This window comes from Lolium rigidum, chromosome 6 (genome assembly GCF_022539505.1).
Source record: "Lolium rigidum isolate FL_2022 chromosome 6, APGP_CSIRO_Lrig_0.1, whole genome shotgun sequence".
Taxonomy (NCBI): Eukaryota; Viridiplantae; Streptophyta; class Magnoliopsida; order Poales; family Poaceae; genus Lolium; species Lolium rigidum.
Genome location: NC_061513.1, coordinates 176,285,344 through 176,303,149, shown reverse-complemented (window position 1 = coordinate 176,303,149; position 17,806 = coordinate 176,285,344). Strand labels below are relative to the sequence as shown.

Below are 17,806 nucleotides of genomic sequence, written 5' to 3'. Positions count from 1 at the left end.
AAGATCAATATCCATCTAAAATCGGTACACCTATTGCGGATCCAAGGGAGATCTAACTTCATCTACAATTGGATATAAATAATCCCCTTGAAACTCATAAATACTGGAGACTATTTTGTGCAAAAGAGGATCAAGGGAGCAATAGTAATTAACCTTGTGCGATGTAGATATGCATGAATCGAATTGAGATGCAGTCAGGGAGGTGGCTTCTTCAGTTAGTCGCCCGTCAAACGGAGAAGAGAAGACGGGGAGACTGAAAAGAGGAGACCAAGGACCAATGAGGGTTTTTAGATCCATTTTCCTCCTTGTAGTGAAGTGGTGCAAACACAAGTGACTTAAATGTGAGAAGGGTGCGCGCTTCTATCGTTCGCCTACCAATAATTTATTTAGTCCCTGAAATTATTTAAGATTTGTGTTAGAAAATTATAGCAACCTTCTCTCATAATAGTTTTGATTTTTTTTTTACCAATTTGGCAAAAAAATGCGGGAAATACTACACAGGACTAAAGTACAAAATTCCGTTTGAGATAGTTCTCAGGAGAAATGACACCAGTAAGTAAATCGTAGGTAAATATATATATACACAATTTCCTTTAAATAGTCGTATGCGATGTAACGGGTACATGCTGACGCGTTTGTCTAGCTAAGCCATGTGCGAATAATCACACACACGGGTTGAAAACATCTCTCCATGCGCGATGTTTCCTCGAAGGACGCTGCCTAGGCTGCGCACATGCGTTCTAGTTCTCCGCACCACACACGGAAAGAGCCTTCCGTGTGCTATTGGAGGCCTTAAAATGTCCGATCTATCCCAGTGCATAGATTTATCTAACTTGTTATATATCTAGATACTTACAACACTTATTTCAGAGCGGAGGGACTGTATAAATATTGAGAGAGTATTCACAATAGATAAGAACAACAACCACAACCACAAAGATAACCATGACATGTAGCTTGCCTTGAGCATAGCCAAGCCATCCATCTAAGCAACAGTTAACGTGACCGTGCTCCCAAAGCCGGACAGTTCACACAATTTTGACCGAGCAATCTAATAGTGATAAATTCAAAATGTATGAACAAATTGCCACTGGAAATTCCTTAAACATGTGCTATGTGCACAAACAAAGAAGGAGAAAAAGCTAACCTGGGATTAGTTTTTTCACCATCATCAGTTTTAGAAAAGAGTGACTATTGTATTGAGAATTATTGTTGCCCTTTTAATAACCGAGCAAATAATTTGACCCATCGCCATCTGCACTGGTCGCCAAAAGTAACTCCAATCCCCCATCTCCACACACACACCAAATCAAACCCAAGGGAAAGAAGAAAGCCCAAATAGAAAAGAAAAGCGTGCTGTTTTTTCCTCCTCTCGTGCGCCTCCCCACCCCCGCCCCCGCGATCCCAATTCGATCCGCTCGCCCCCCTCCCGATCCGCCCTCCTCCCCCGGCCGCCCAATCCGGCCGCCGCCGCCCGGATTCGCGAGCAATCGGCCGCCAACTCGCGCTCACCGGCCCCGGAAACCCTAGATCCACCGCCGCCGCCGCCATGTTTTGGCGTATGACCGGCCTCTCTGCGGCCTCGCCCGTGAGTCCCCCTTCTGCTCCTTCTCCACCCTTCGCCCCGCGCGCTCTCTCTCTCAGATTGGTTCGTTTGTCCGTCCGCGCGTCCCCGTGCCGCTGTGGCTACGAACTGCGGGCTTGGCCCCGCGGGCCCATTCGTCTGGATTGGTTCGGTGGATTGGGTGCCGCCGCGGTTGGGTTGTAATGCTTGCTTTCGGCTAGTTCGCGTTGGAGGTGTTTCTGTCGGTGCCCTGCGACTGCGAGGTGTTCGATTTCGCATTGCGGAGCTCGTGCATCTGCTCTTCTCGTGATTTGGGCGGGTTGCCGGAGAGGAAGTAGATGCGCGTTGGTTCGGATTTGGATATGTTTGGCATACAAGCTAGCCCTGGGGAGGGCTGGGATCATTGCTTAACAGGGGCTGAATATGGCAGAGCTGCTGTGTTTGTTTGTTAATACCGCACTGAATCCCTGATCTGGTGTGTCATACTATTTGATTAGCATTATGAACTGAAGATTCATATGCGTTGGACTTGAGCTGTTCCAGAAAGGATTTCTGTCTTGTGGGTGGAACAGTTTTGCGCTAGTGTAATAAGCTGTTGCCTCCTTTTCCTTGCCATTCTCTTGAACTACATGGTCTACTTATTTTGTTCTAACATAATGTTGATATGTGTTCTGTTGTCTTCAACTTTTGTGTGTCTAATAATCCTCTAACTTAGCGGTATCCTGTATTTGATCTCATGTCTCACTTGAGTCATCATTATTATTATTGTTCCATAGTCATTATAAATAACTTCCAGTTCTCAATGAGGGTCTTGATTTATTTTTTGTAGTATTCTTACAGAGTACAAACACAGGTCATGGCATCATCGCTAACTCAGTATATGATTGCTTTTTCAGGTGGATACGATCCTAGATAAGGAAAATTTTACACTCGAAGAACTTCTTGATGAAGATGAAATTATTCAAGAGTGCAAAGCCCTCAATACCCGACTCATAAATTTGTAATTTCCTCGCAAGCTTCTCTTGCATGGCTGGCATGTTTAATCTATTGTTGCACCTCAACTCATTTTTATACTGTGCACCAGAGTAACAAAGATGAACCATGTACCTTTTTCTTATAGACACTTATGAGACATTTGCTGCGACATTTGTGAAGGAAACTGAGTTTCTTATTTGGTTAAGAAAATAACATACGAGTGTAGTTATGAGATTATTACATCTGCTTTTGCACCTAATAGCTGCTGCATCTGCACAGTTTAAATCCCACCATAGGAAGAAAATGTACTTCCTCCGTCCGGAAATAAGTGACCCGGATTTGTCTAGATTTGCATGTATTTACATACTAAAGCACGTCCAGATACATGCGAATCCAGACAAATCGAAGTCGCTTATTTCCGGACGGAGGGAGTACATAAAATGTAGTTTGTTTTCGGCATTAATGCTGGCAGTAGTCCTTTCTCCTAATAGTTGGTTCACAAAGTTCTTCTGTTTACAGGCAAGGATCAGTAATTGCTGAATGTTCCTTTCCTGAGGGAAATCTATTTCTGTTCCCTTTTATCTTTCCTTTTCCAACAGATTCTTAGTTTTATCTGTATTAAGAACCTTCAAAGAATTGAACCTGATGCCTCAGTAAATTAGTAATTATTGAACTTTTTCGTACTGTCAAACTTAATTGTCACGTTGAGTTTTCATGATGGATCACCTGGCTGAAGGAATGACTAATATAGTGAAGACCTGTATTGGATTTCATTTCTTGCTCACTCTAACATTCAGTGTTTCTTCAACTCAATACTATATTCCCTAACCTATAATGCTTGGAATGTTCTTTTGTAGCTTGCGTGATAAGGCCCAAGTGGAGCAATTGCTTCGTTATGTTGTTGAAGAAGTCCCGGATGATGCTGAAAAAAAGCGCTCCTTCAAGTACGTCATTGGTTATTAGTATTCATAGTCATTTTATATAAAGGACTGTATTTCATCCTTTTTGAAATTCACTGTATTCCTTCCAGGTTCCCTTTCATTGCTTGCGAGATATTTACTTGTGAAATTGATGTCATTTTGAGAACCCTAGTAGAGGATGAAGAGGTTAGTGTTCTTGTCCTTTTGGCGTCTTCTGTCAGGCATGTTTAATTACAACCATTTTAGCTAATGTTATCTTTTTTATTTTTCTGCGTTACAGTTAATGGATTTGCTCTTCTCATTTGTGAAACCTGATCATCTGCACAGCACATTATTATCTGGTTACTTCAGTAAGGTACTAAATTTTACTTGGATTTTCTATACCATATATTTGTGTTTGAAGTTTCCGGCACAAGTTTGTTTTCTTACATTTTTTTGTTATTCAGATGTTGAGACTTCATCTTGTAGTTGATGTCGTATTTTTGCTAAGGCAGTTTGATTACTTATTTGTTGTAGGTGGTAATTTGTCTGATGCTGCGGAAGACTGCCCCACTTATGAATTATGTTCAGGTATTTCTTGTCCCATTTTATAAACAAAAAATAGTTTGTTAACTTGCATTTAAAGTTATGATGTATATGTTAGTTTTCTGTGCTTTCTTTGATTGTTTGGGGCTATTTTAAATTACCAAGGCAAGCTAACAGTTTGTGCTGCGTTTAGCTTTATACCGCACAATTCTTCTTCATTCCCACAAATTTGTCGAGTATTTCAGTGGTTTACAACATGCGGTTTTTGTATAGGAGCATCCAGAGATAGTTGTCCAACTTGTTGACCTGATTGGCATCACATCAATAATGGAGGTAAGCTATCGTTGATTACATTTGTGGATTGATGCTTTAGTGGGTGCATTTGTTTGATGTTGCTGCCCTTGGAATTCTTCAGGTCCTGATACGTCTGATTGGTGCTGATGAGACCATATATTCAAACTATGCTGATACTATGCAGTGGTTAGAAAATACAGATGTCCTTGGAATGATCGCTGATAAGTTTAGCTCATCGGTGAGTTAGGCAAGCTTGAATTCCTATAAATACAGGGAAATGCATTTATTTGCATATATCTGCTTGTATTTTCTTAGGCATGATTGCATACAAACATAAATTTTATTCGAGAAACCTAGCACGTCTGTTGTCTTGAGATATTTTACCTATATGAACATAAGCCCCTAAATAACTTTATTCAGTTTCTTAGAGAAGTACACCATTTTTTCTTGTGGAAATTTAATATGTAATGTATTGCTGCAAAGCAGGACTCTCCTGAAGTGCATGCCAATGCTGCTGAAATTCTGTGTGCTGTGACTCGATGTGCACCTCCATCTCTAGCGGCGAAGATATGCAGCCCAAGGTTTCCATCTTAAAGTTTTTATCTTTGTTTGGCAATTTGGGAAAAACCTCTAGAAATGAAATGCATTGAATATTTATGTAGTACACAGAATCATAGAAAATATCTGTGCATTTTTTCGAAATCAATGATTTGTTCATAAAGAGGCTAAGTCTATTTTTATCTGAACTCGAAAGATTGCTTTAAATGAAATAGGGATGGAGCCCTACCCTGTACAAGTATTTCCTTCTCTGACCAAGAAATCTTTGTGTTACGTTTTATGTAATTACAGTTTTGTTGGGAGGTTATTCTGTCATGCTCTTGAAGGATCAAGACCCAAATCTGTGCTGGTTCATTCATTGTCAGTGTGCATATCTTTACTGGACCCAAAAAGATTAGCATCAGCTTCCTACCAGGCATTCAGAAGCAATGTAAGTCATGGCGCATTGGTCACTGCCAGTCCTGAGACGGTTGATGGTATGCTTGAGAGTCTAGGTGAGTGTTTATCTCCTTTATCAGTTCTAGACCTTGTATAAAGTATAAACCATGCGCCATCTCATGCTAGATGTTCTTTTGTAGTGCTTTCGATTTCTGGAGATTTATTGCTATAGCTGATATAATTTGTAGGTAATTTGCTGAACTTATTGGACACTTCTGCTGCTGACAATGTTCTGCCTACAACTTATGGATGTTTACGCCCACCTCTCGGGAAACACCGACTGAAGGTACTGGATGTTGGAAATGCCTTTCAATTGACTGTTTGGTCATTTCAAACTTGTAGTGCCTAGGTTTATCGGTTGAGTCTTGAGCCCTTCATTTCCTCTCTAGATGCATTTATTTATTGAATTCAACATAATTTTATAGTAGCATAGGCTTATCTGGACACAACTATTACTTAATTTTCATACCCTGGTGTCAAATGTCACGTGTCTTGCACGTTTTCCTGCAACGCCAGACAGAACACATTAGCAATGTTTAGCATTTTATGTTATTACATTTTGGCACTCTTATTGTGTCTTGCTAATATACCTGCTCATTTTTGTTAACCTGGATATACCATCCCCTTGACAGATTGTGGAGTTTATCTCTGTTTTGCTGACAGTTGGTAGTGAAACTGCTGAAAAGGAGCTAATCAGCCAATCAGCAATAAAGCGCTCCATTGATTTATTCTTTGAGTAAGAAGATGGATATATTATGTTCTTTTGCTTCATCATGGTTTAAAGGGCCACTCTCATATATTTGTTATACCACAGGTATCCATATAACAATTTTTTGCACCATCATGTCGAGAATATAATTGTTTCTTGCCTAGAGGGTAAAAGAACAGAACTTGTCGAACATGTTCTTAATGAATGTGACATTGTTGGTAAAATTCTTGCTGCCGACAAGCTTTCTTCTTTGTCAACAGAGTCTAATGGGGTAAGCTATATTAGTATGCCCTAACAGTTTTGACTTTATACTACCAAGAATGGCCCTTCATGTATGTCTCTTCTCTATGCAGCCTACCGTACCGTCTGAAGGGAAAACCCCTTCAAAAATTGGGAATGTTGGCCACATGACAAGAATAGCCAATAAACTCATTCAGTTGGGAAACAGCAACAGCACTATCCAGGCTCACCTGCAGGTATCTTGCAGTGACTTGATACTTCGGAAGTCTGATATATCTATAGTTTGTACCCATCATTTTAACTTGGGGTTTTTTGTTTTGACTTTTGAGTAGGATAACAGTGAGTGGGTCGAATGGCAGACAGATGTTCTGGTCAGGCGCAATGAGGTGGAGAATGTTTATCACTGGGCTTGTGGGTAGGTTTTCTTTGTTTATTTTCCATGCTATACCTGGCTTTCATTTTCTAAGTATTTCTGGACTTATATGCCTCGTATGTTGCTGCAGGCGCCCAACCTCGCTACATGACCGTGGTAGGGACAGTGATGATGATGACTTCCGGGACAGGGATTACGATGTTGCAGCTCTTGCTAATAACTTGAGCCAGGCATTCCGTTATGGGATATACAGCAACGATGACATTGAAGAGGTGTGCTGATGTGCTAGTGTTGTTAGATTTGATGGTTTGCGAATATCAAAATATTTATGCCCTTTTGTCATGCTATTGTTTCTACTGCTGTATTATATATGTAGACATTGTGGGGACTGTGTACATATTAATGATACATATTGCTCTTTTGAATGCAGGCACAAGGGTCACTTGAACGTGATGATGAGGTATGTTGAAACTAACCTTTTTTTTGTATGTTCGCATGATTCTAACGTTCAAATGTTCGTTGGGACGTTTCCTAAAAAAATGTGCTGACTGCAGTAAACTGTTTGTACAAAAAACTGACTATAAAAATGCTATGTAGTTTTTGATTCTGTGGAAACGAATTGTTTAACAGTATGGTTAAGTTGTCCATGGAATGAATAATGGATACACACGTATATTGTTTTCTTATGATTCAAAAAATCTTTCCTCTTCTGTTTTCCTCTCAGGATGTCTATTTTGATGACGAATCAGCTGAGGTGGTAATATCTTCTCTGCGTCTGGGAGATGAACCGGATGGGTAATTTGCGAGCTTCAATTGTGCTCCAGCACCCTTGATTTTTCGCCTGTATGAGTAACTGATTGATAATGCTTTGTTTGTTTATAAGCAGCTCCCTCTTTACAAATTCAAATTGGTTCACGTTTGATGGAGAGAGAGGTATCAATGACCGTTTAGCTGCCTCTGTTCCTTCGTCATCACCCAATTCTGAGGAAGCTTCCCCGGACACTGAGGAAACTGATGATGGTCAAGTCATTGGCACTGAGGATCAAATGGAAACCTTGTCCCTTGGAAATGGCCCTACTGAGGAGGCAGAAGATGCCGCAGAATGTATTAAAAAGACAAATCTTAACACTGAGGATGAGCAACTTGAAAGTGCAGAAGGGATCGATCGGCATCCGGATGCTTCAAATGGTGATACTGAAGTTAGCACAGATGAAGCTGCCTCTGCAGTAGCTGAATCTTCAGCCCCAGCTACCGAGATGCAGGCAGAGGGAACAGTAGATAAACCCGCTAGCTCATCTGCTTTGGACAATCCTGTATCTGAAGCTTCACCGGATACTGATGCTAATGGGAATGATATTGCCGACTCGGCAGTATCTCCCGAGCAAGCTATCCCTAACAAAGAAGTGGAGTTACCGATGAAGACTGATGCAGCCGTTGATGCCCAAATGAAAACTGATGCGGTTGTTGATGTGAAACCGGAAACTGCTGCAGTCGTCGATGTTGGAGCGAAAACTGATGCAGTAGTGGATCTACCAAGCAAGGAAGTTTCTGCCGTGGACGTTGAAGCGAAAACTGAAACTGGCACGGTAGAAGCAAATGAGTGAAGTGGCAGGATATCTCATGGACTGAAATGGCATAGCTGACGAGCAATTGTAGTCAGACCCATCAGAAGATAAGCAATCATCTTTGCTTCAAGTGCTCCTCAGCCACAGGCAACTCCGAAGCAAACTGCTGTACAATAAGCAAGTGTAGTATTTTGTGTTCCGTTGTGGCCAATCGCTGTACAAATGAGCACCATTCTCTAACTGCACGCTCGACACTTCATCAGAAACTGGTCAATTTGCTTCGAAATTTGCCCTCCGGTTCATGGGGAACAAGTGGTTGGCACTAAATGTCGTTTGGTGGTGGTAGTCTCGTGTCTTACGATATGCGAAAGCACAATTCTTTTTGGATGGCAACTGGTTTGTCTACCTAGTGTTTTGTTTCATTAGGTTAACTTTGGAACTGTAATATGTGAAATGGTATTATTTCTAGTTTAGCTATTGTAATTCTTTCTGACTCGATGTGTGTCAGTTCAAATAGGGCATGCTATTTTTTTTGTAAAACATCTCTGTTCGTTGCTTTCAATTGTTTCAGACCCTGTTTGCGCTTCCTTAATTGTGCTGTGCTAAAATAATTGTTATACCGCCGTGCAAGATAATAACCATAAAAGCAGGTGAAAGTTGCGTAGGAAAATGGTGAAAGACAGAAGCAGCATTATTATTGTAATTCATTGGCACTCTGATAGTTTCACAAAAGCAGCAGAACGACATTCATTAGGCATCAACAATGCTGATTACAAATCAATGGCAGAACCTATGGACAGCCGCGGAGGACGCCCTACGACGCTGTTCCTCGTATATTTTCGTCTCCCGACCTGGCGAAGAAGCTGCTCCTCTAATATTTTCTTCTCCCACCCTGGCGAAGAAGTTGCGGACGTCCGCCTCGCCGCACAGCCGGTGCAGCCTGTCCATGGGGTCCTCTGCATCTCCATCTCTGCCTCTTCTCTTTTTTGGACCGGACGTTTTTGGAGGTTTCTTGTAGAGTTCCCGGTCGTGGATGTCCTTGAACTGCACGCTCGGAGCGACGCCGTGCTTCAAGAGCTCGTGAAGGTTCTGCACGTTCTTGAGAGCTTCATTCCTTATGTTGTCCATGTGCTCTTTCGTGCCGGCGGCGTTTCTCCCCACCTTGGTAACCCCGTAGTGGAGCTTGTATCCCTGATCCTTGTAGTAGTGCTCGTACCCATGGTGGGGTATGTCGTCGGGGATTTCCTTCTCCTTGCCAACGGCGACCGCGGTCTCGTAGCACCAGCACGACGCGACGTGGTTGATGGTGTACCCGCCGCCGCCGAGGAGCAGCAGTGGCACGTTGAAACTCCGGAGGTACCTCACGCACTCCGCGTGGCCTCTGACGGAAAGGTTGAACTCCCCGAGCCGGTCGCCGGAGAGCGAGTCGGCGCCGCACTGCAGCACGATGGCGTCTGGCCGGAACACTCCCATGACCTCCCTCATGATCGGCACGAACAGCTCCCTGTACCCGGCGTCGTCCATGCCGGCCTTCATCGGCACGTTCAGCGTGCGGTACTTCCCCGCGCCCTCGCCGACGTCCTCGGCGCTCCCGGTCCCCGGGAAGAAGAACGTGTCGCCCCCCTTGCCGCCGCGGCCGTACTGGTGGAAGGAGACCGTCATGACCCTGCCGTCGGCCGCGAAGTACTTCTCGACGCCGTCGCCGTGGTGCACGTCGATGTCCACGTACAGCACGCGGGGGAAGGCGGCCAGGAGCTCCCTGATGGCGAGCACGATGTCGTTGACGTAGCAGAAGCCGCTGGCCTCGCCGCTGCAGGCGTGGTGCATCCCGCCGGACCAGTTGATGGCGATGTCGGACTTGCCGCTCCCGAGCGCGCGCGCCGCGGCCAGCGACCCGCCGGCGTACCGCGCGCAGTAGTCCCACAGGCCGTCGATGACCGGGTTGTCGTTGCGCTCGTCGCCGGAGAGGGCGCCGATGTGGTGCCGCCCCGCCGTGTCGGCTCGGTAGGTTCCCGGGGTGAGGTCGCGGAGGAGGCGGAGGTAGTCGTCGGTGAGGATGCCTGCGAGCTCGTCCTCGGTGGCGGGTCTGGTGCGGAGGAGTTCCATGTCGGGGAGGAGCTTGTAGGAGGTGACGAGGCCGTGCGTCATGGCCACGCGGCGGGGCACCATCACGTGGTGCGCGCCGTAGTCCACGTTGGCGATGCCAGGGTCGTAGTAGTAGCAGACGCGCCGCTTCCTGCCGTCGGGGCACGACGACGACGGCAGCGAGTTCCCTTCCATCTCCATCGCCTCGCCTCTCCGCCGCGGCCGGATGATTGAGCGATCCCTTGGCGTGAGTGAATGTGCGTGTGTTGGAATAGGATGAACCTACACAGACGGGGTATAAAAAGGACCAGATTCGCTACGTCCAGTTCGTGTCAAGTTAGACTCGGATGGGGATTAGCGGCTTCTTCATCCGGGTGCGAACATCAGAATCAGATCTCTGGTAAAGGTTCGACGACCGTGTTCGACTCGGACAGAGACACCAAATTCAATACGCGTCCTAACAAACACGAATTTGGTGATTTCAACTTCACCGAGAATTTGCTACTAATATCGACTGTTGGATGAAACAATGGCCGAAGTCAATTATGTCGATACTCCATATCGAGCTCTCTCGACTCAACTTAACGAGTTTGTTCGACTTAACGCATTAACATAGTGAGCTTAAAACCCTAGCTTTGCTCGACTCGGTAAATGTTGGAGTTGGCTCAATAATCTTGATAAGTTCATTAAAAAACTGAACAACGTAATCAATTCATGGTGGTGTAAGAGTACAACAAGGGTGTTTCATCATCTATGGTTCATTATATAGATTTTGAAAATTTTAAGATGAGGGCTCATGTATCTTTAGCCTATTAGTGTTCGTTTTTCTTTAGTGTTTACTAATGTATGAGCCAGAATATCAACCTAAGGATATTAAAGCTTAGCGACTACTCAGAACTCAACTCAATAAACCTATTTCCTTAACAAGCCAAAAACTCCAACTTGGCTTGACTTATTAGTGTCCAAGTTCGAGTTGAGTCAAGCAAAGTTTCTTAAGCTCGTGAGCTTCGAGTTTTATTCCGCCCCTAACTTGACAGCCCTGACAATGTTCGATTATTTTGTAAGGAGATGTACTTCCTCCATAATCTTTTCACAATTTGAAAATTTAAAATAAATTATTTTAAAAATGTTAATGTAATTGACGGCCAATTTTCACTCTTAGATTCCTCTCGACAAATGTTATCATCTTAATATGTTTTGACTTTTTTTTATCGGTAGTTACCATACTACGTATACTAATTTATGGTTACCATCCAAATAATTCACACTTACTAGATAATTTTTACATGTATTTTTGTCACAATGATTTATGTCAAGAGAGAGCATTTGATCCACTCTAAACACGTAAAATGAGGCATATTTACACACGTTGATAAAACAACAGTAGCCACATATACAATTCAAAATATAAAAGGGAAAGATGTAAGAAAAACAAGAGCGAGCCAACTTCACCCGCCTTTATTTCTTTAACTAGTGGTGAAGGACGGAAAGAATCCGAGGCAAGGTTACACAAAGTCCAAAATAGTCTCCACTATATATGATTCCACATCGACGTCAAAATCAGCGGTAATAGAATTGATAGCAACATAGAATGTGTCTAAATTGAAAAATAATCAATAATGAATTGGTGTCTTTCCATTTTCTTAATTTTCCCATTTTGTTACGTACCATCGTACTTAGGATTGTGATGTCATTTTTTGTGAAAACTTACAAATTTTATTTTTCAAGAATATACACCTATCATCGATCACATACAAGGGATGTCAAGAAGGCAAAGTTAAGCTGCCAACAAGAGGTGATAGCTCATCACCACAAGCCTACTCTCTTAACTACCACGGTGCTACTACAAGTTCTGAAAAAACAAAGAAGGAACTACGAAAGATATTCGCGAGCCTCATCTATCGAAGAACTCCTTGATCTTCTCCGTGATGCACGCCTGGGATGCTGCAACCCGTTGAAGACCACATCATTACAATGACTCCAAATGCACCAGAACACTAGGATGATAGTCGTCCATAGGTTCTGCTTGTGCGCCTGCGGGCAGAACCTAGATGTCAACCACTCCACAATATCTGAATCCGCCGCCGGAGCCAATCCGTCATGTCCCAACGCCGAAGGACCCACGACCAAACCTCCCGGGCAACGACGCACCCAAGGAGAAAGTGATGCAGCGTCTCCAGCTCCTGATCGCAAAGAGGGCAATCCGCAGGGGTCGGCAGACTTCTATGTTGTAACCTATCCGCCGTCCAGCAGCGACACTTCGACACCAGCCACACGAAAAACTTGCAGCTGTAGGCACTCTGGAGCGCTAAATCTCATCCACAACTGGGGCTCTGATTGTCCTAACGAAGAATGCATCGTAGGCTGACTTGGAAGAGTAGCAGGCATCGCCAGTCCACCTCCACACCAGCTTATCTTCTCGCCCCGGGGCGAGAACGACAGCGGCTAGTCTGTGCCATAACAAGAAGAACTCATCCAGTGCTTGCTCACCCAGGTCTGGACCACAATCCGTGAGCCAGCCTCCAGCCAGCCCGTCCTTGAAAGAACGGGCATTCGCCCTTCGCTTGGAGACCAACAACAGCACATGAGGAGCGATATCTTCCACCTTATCTCCTCCAAGCCACCGGTCTTTCCAAAAACGTGCCCGCTCTCCATTACCCAACTCGTAGTAGGTGGCTGAGTAAGAATCGCGGAGCAAAGGCTGGGGAGCTGGATGTTAAAGTCTGCCCAATCCTTAGTGGGATCCACCTTCTGAAGCCACGGCCACCTGCACTCGAGCGCCATGTTGAGGAGCTTGAGGTTCGGAATCCCCAACCACCCAACAACTTTGGCAAGGCCGCTTTGTCGCACGCCACCAAACAGTGTCCTCCCTTGACCTCCCTCCGGTTTTTCCAAAGGAAGGCCCTACAGATTTTGAGAAGCGCCTCAAGAACCTTGGGACTTGGGAGGAATGTCCAACGACATCATGGCGTGAACGGGGATCGCACACAACATCGTCTTAACAAGGATCATCCTCCCATCTGGTGAGAAGGTTCACACACCACAGTTGCAGCCGGCCAGCCGCACTGTCCACCAGGGGCTGAAGCTGGGCTGCTGTGACCTTTCGAAGCCCCAGGGGAAGGCCTAGGTTCTTGAAAGGCAAAGAGGCTACCTCACAGCCCAAGATCGAACATGCTAGCTCCACTTGCACGGCCGAGCAAAAAATGGGGTGGATGGAGCATTTGGCGAGGTTTGTGCGAAGCCCGGATGCCAACCCAAAGTCATCCACGATGGAGCACAAGTCAAGAGAGAAGGTGACCACGTCGTCGGCATACATGGAGGTGCGATGCTGGAATCTACTGGATGCCAGATCAGAGAGCAGGCCATCCGCCGCCGCCCGCACAAACAACAAATGTAGGACGTCCATGACAGTGTCATCCCATTCACCACCACCTGCGTCGACAAGGATCCCAGCAGCCCACAACCATGGTAATCCAGTTGCGCCCAAAACCAAGATTCTCCAGGATCTCTAGAAGAAAGGTCATGTGCACCGTGTCAAAGGCCTTGGCAATGTCCAGCAGGATGGCATCCGTCTTCCGAGCATGCAGCTTGCGCGAGGTGCACTACACCAGCTGGAAGTTTTCATGTAGGCAACCACCCCGGATAAACGCACTCTACTGAGGTCCAGCCAGGCGCGGAAAACCCACCTTGGCCACTAGTTTTGCCACACTGTGAAGGGGCGAAAGTCCTCGATCTCCATCCTCCACCACAGGAAGCACATCTTTGTTGGTGTTTATAAGCACATCTGGCTGACAGCCAAACAGAAACCTAAAGAAAATCTACATGACAAGTGCCCTTATTAGCACGCTCCAACAATGTTTAACAAACCAAAACATTTACATGAAGAAAAACTCCGGCAGGGTAAGACAGCTGCCAAGAGGAGGATACAAAAGTAAATCTGAGGTTAGAGAACACGTTTTGGTTCGTTAACGCTTTTACTCATTACAGAATCGTCACTGCAGTGTTTGCACCACGAAATTGTGCTGACTCAGGAAAAGAAACGACCAACTAAAGCACATTAAACAGACACCCGACGCCTTCTCATGGGAGACTCTACTGTATTGACACCACGACCTGAACGAATCAGTCCAACTGCAAGACCTCCACACTAACCTTTTGTCTGTTACTTCAGCACTCACGCTACGGAGAGCTCAGCTGTTCTCAACGGATCCTGCAGCGCCTTTGTCGTCGAGCTTCTCCATCGCTGAAGCTAGATAACTGTCACAGAAACCAGGGGGCTCGTGGATGAAGCAAGAGATCACGTCTCGCAGTGTCACCACACCAACAACCTCATAGTCACCATCCACCACATATATCCGGTGGGTTATCCTCGATCCGATGCTGTCAATTACACTGCCCATAGAAGCATCAGGTGCACAGGTGAGTGGCGGCTTCACCAGTCCGTTGTCCCCTGAATCAGGAAGAGTGGAACCTAGAGCCTTCATGAACTCCAAGACGGTAAGTTGCCTGTATGGATGAAGCATAACTTCAGATACATGAAGACACATAGTTAACAAAGAAACAACACAGGGGAATACATTACTAGGTCGCTTGCTACCTGAAATTAGAAAACAAGTCTGGCCTAAGCAACAGGAAGCGAATGTCCCTTATGCTCACACTGCCAACTAGTTTCCTTTTGGGGCCTTCTACCACAGGTACGCCACCAATTTTGTTATCCTTCATGCACTTGAAAGCCTCTAAGATTAGATCATCACTGTTAACTGTAATAACCTGAAAAAGACACCACATTTCAACAGAGTATAACATGGAGAAAGCGCAAAACTAGGCCCTACTTTCAATGTTGCAGCATGCAATGTAAATTAATGTCCATAGACTCTGGGATTAGAAGAAGATGCAGAAAATTGTAAAATAACCTCGTCAAATGACATGAATGGAAGGCCCAAGTCTGAAAGAGGAAGCGCAGAAATATAGTCAAACCAATCCCTTCCTTTGCACTGCTGAAGCCCTTTAACAACACTAGTCTGAGTAATGAAGTTCTTAATGACTGGCTTATCAGATTCAATCACTGGGACATTCCTCAACCTGTACTTGGAGAGCAACAACAGTACAGTAAGCATTGAACTGTCCAGCGTAACAGGGACAAAAGGAGACCAGGGGTAGGACTCCACAATTGATCGAACCTACAACAAAAGAAAAAAATCAGTAGGATCTACAACAGAAGATAATCGTGGAACACTAAAATAAAAGGGCTTCAACAGATATAACCAAAGTAAAACCTTAGCAAACTATAATGCAGCTGATATACCACAAAGGCATGCAAGATGTGTATAATAGATGTCAGGTTGGTTGTTGTAAGAATGAATTCGAAGTCTGATCGGCATAACAACTAAGGAAAAAGAGAATCCCTAGTTTTCATGTAAGGCATAAGAGTTCCAGATTGAGAAAACTGTGATACCGTAGTTGATTTGAAAGGTTCTTGCTGAAGGAGAACTTTGTAGAAATCTCCTCCTAAATGATCAGCAGCAGTTACTCCATCCTTTGCAACACCCTTTTCGGCAGTCAAACCGCCAGCAACAGCAGCCCCTACGGCAGCAGCAGTGAGGCCAGCAACAGCTGCGGGGCCAGTTGCACCTAATGCTGCCACCCCCACTGCACCAACAGCACCCATTCCAACTCCCGCAGCAGTTGCCGATCCAGCTGACAGTGCTACGGCCGCAAGATCAGCATTATCAAGTACCCAGAGGATGATGGCTGAGTACTCAATGATGCCAAGATACCTCCCTTGCCAGTCAGCCGGCGCCCCAGGCTGTGGATTCAGCACCGGCGCTGCCCTTATGTTGTGTTCGGATAAAATTCTGACCGCATCAAGAACAGAAGTTTCTCCAGGAATTTCGGTTACTGCAGAGAGAAAATGGGAATACTGTAGCATATGTGAATCCGAAGGAGATGCATAGTATGTTTCTTTTGCAGAAGGGCGTACCTCGGCCACTAGGAACATCAGGAAATGAGGCGACCGGAATCTGAGCAAAGGCTGCGGTCAGGGACTCCTGCAAAGCTAGCGGGAGCTTCTTCTTGGACTGGATAGTGTCAAAGTATGCATCACAGCTAGGGAATTTCGCGTTTTCCTCAGGTCGAGCCATTTCTGCAAGAAATAGATGAACGATTTATCCAGCAGGTAACATCTATCCACAAATCATCACCAAATAACAAAGTACATTACACATGGAGGATGTAGAGCATCCAGAAGGGGTTATCTGGCAAATAATTATAGTCGCACGAGAAATTATCGGTGACTCGAACTGCCAGATATCTAGGCACGCATGGTTTAAGTGCTTCTGAATCAATACCTAAAAAGAAACTACCGTTTACTGGATGTTTTGCCGGGGGAAATCCCTTGTTTGCATAACAACAAACAAGCCATAGGCATATATATACGCGCGTAGCTTCAGCTAATTAGACGAGAATAATCCGAGAATATCGGGGCACCAGAAGAAATCTATACTACCGAATTTGCAAACTAGCGCATCAAACCCACACATGAGCTTGAAGGGACGAACGAATTTAGTAGTAGCACCAAAAAGAGAGCTTAGTTTATCACCTCGGTTGCTACTTGCGGGAGACCTCCACAAGAAACGCCGGCTCCAGGCTTTGGGGTGGGGGAGGGAGCGGTAAAGGGCGAATGGATTGGAGTTGGAGGCGCTAGCTACTTTGGGAGGATCTAGTATGATCTTGGCTTGTGAGGCGAGGCCTGGCCAATATTTTCTTGGCTCCCAATCCAAGTGGGGTGGAGGAGGAGCGGAATACGGGTACGGGAGGGGATGGTGCGGTGCTCGCTTCCACGCGGCGCGCTGGCACGTGTACACGCTAGGGGGCCACGTCTCCCACCCCCACCAGCTCACCGGAAGTTTCCAACGACTCCGGGCTTGGCCCATTTAACGTTTGGTTGTTTTTTCACACTGTTCCCACACATGAACTAGTTCGCTACGGCCTTTTCATGGCAAAGGGATTGTTATCTATCCATCCACTCCCCATCTGGACGACGGTTTAATGTCTAAAAAAAAAAAAAAATCTGGACGAACGGTTTAAGTTTGCTTATCTTGCTATTTGCTTCCTTCTTGTTCAACAATTACTATCTTCTTATACTTCTTTTCTTTTATGCACGTTGACTGTTTGTAGCGTATAAAAAAGAAGATGCGCGACATGGCTACGCGCTTTATCGGGTTCCGTGTTGAAGCTGACACCTTAAAGGTGAGTTTCATATACTTTGTTTTAATAACCTTTTATTGATTGATGTGATGTAACTATTTATCTTTTTCCAGATTCTCTACGCGCCGCGCAGGAGCACGCCAAGGAGCTTGAAAACAAGCTCAAGCCTAGCGAAGAAGCTCGCAAAGATGTCGAAGCAAAAGCTGCAAGTGCTAATGATCTGCAGGCTAGACTTGATGCCGCGGAAGAAGCCGACATAATTAAGCGGCTCAACAAACAATCTGACATATTCTCGAGTACCGTTATCCTGCTCTTTCTTGTGCGAATTTTTGTTTTTGTTGCTGCCATGTCTGT

General features: G+C 45.1%; 3 protein-coding genes across 3 annotated transcripts; 1 reads left to right on the top strand and 2 right to left on the bottom strand.

Annotated features, from left to right (window-relative positions):
- Positions 1-1,486: 1,486 nt before the first annotated feature.
- LOC124661732 (serine/threonine-protein phosphatase 6 regulatory subunit 3-like) lies at positions 1,487-8,736 on the top strand. The gene is made up of 19 exons (XM_047199613.1): positions 1,487-1,588; positions 2,461-2,564; positions 3,397-3,483; positions 3,570-3,645; positions 3,740-3,814; positions 3,976-4,029; positions 4,258-4,317; positions 4,400-4,516; positions 4,765-4,859; positions 5,128-5,330; positions 5,463-5,560; positions 5,907-6,010; positions 6,089-6,254; positions 6,337-6,459; positions 6,556-6,638; positions 6,727-6,868; positions 7,027-7,056; positions 7,321-7,391; positions 7,483-8,736. The coding sequence occupies exons 1-19, from the start codon at positions 1,550-1,552 to the stop codon at positions 8,198-8,200; spliced, it is 2,445 nt and encodes an 814-aa protein (XP_047055569.1). The 5' UTR covers positions 1,487-1,549; the 3' UTR covers positions 8,201-8,736.
- A 202-nt stretch (positions 8,737-8,938) lies between these two features.
- On the bottom strand, positions 8,939-10,447 carry LOC124663590 (histone deacetylase clr6-like). The gene has a single exon (XM_047201275.1). It carries the CDS (start codon positions 10,445-10,447, stop codon positions 8,939-8,941), a length of 1,509 nt encoding a protein of 502 aa, XP_047057231.1.
- A 3,723-nt stretch (positions 10,448-14,170) lies between these two features.
- Positions 14,171-17,053, bottom strand: LOC124661735 (SNF1-related protein kinase regulatory subunit gamma-1-like). Its single transcript, XM_047199616.1, has 6 exons — positions 16,845-17,053; positions 16,227-16,388; positions 15,702-16,144; positions 15,160-15,426; positions 14,844-15,016; positions 14,171-14,752 (listed from the first exon to the last, which is right to left on the bottom strand). Exons 2-6 carry the CDS (start codon positions 16,384-16,386, stop codon positions 14,437-14,439), a joined length of 1,359 nt encoding a protein of 452 aa, XP_047055572.1. The 5' UTR covers positions 16,387-16,388; positions 16,845-17,053; the 3' UTR covers positions 14,171-14,436.
- Positions 17,054-17,806: the final 753 nt, after the last annotated feature.

What these genes read in the sequence shown, in the direction of transcription:
- LOC124661735 (XM_047199616.1), bottom strand. Translation starts at nt 16,386, where the DNA reads ATGGCTCGACCTGAGGAAAACGCGAAATTCCCTAGCTGTGATGCATAC. An exon ending in AACCTTTCAAATCAACTACG is followed by an intron (nt 15,427 to 15,701) that starts GTATCACAGTTT and finishes CTTTTGTTGTAG; the next exon opens with GTTCGATCAATTGTGGAGTC. An exon ending in GACTTGTTTTCTAATTTCAG is followed by an intron (nt 14,753 to 14,843) that starts GTAGCAAGCGAC and finishes TCATCCATACAG; the next exon opens with GCAACTTACCGTCTTGGAGT.
- LOC124661732 (XM_047199613.1), top strand. Translation starts at nt 1,550, where the DNA reads ATGTTTTGGCGTATGACCGGCCTCTCTGCGGCCTCGCCC. An exon ending in GCAACGATGACATTGAAGAG is followed by an intron (nt 6,869 to 7,026) that starts GTGTGCTGATGT and finishes TTTTGAATGCAG; the next exon opens with GCACAAGGGTCACTTGAACG. An exon ending in CACTTGAACGTGATGATGAG is followed by an intron (nt 7,057 to 7,320) that starts GTATGTTGAAAC and finishes TTTTCCTCTCAG; the next exon opens with GATGTCTATTTTGATGACGA.
- LOC124663590 (XM_047201275.1), bottom strand. Translation starts at nt 10,447, where the DNA reads ATGGAGATGGAAGGGAACTCGCTGCCGTCGTCGTCGTGCCCCGACGGC.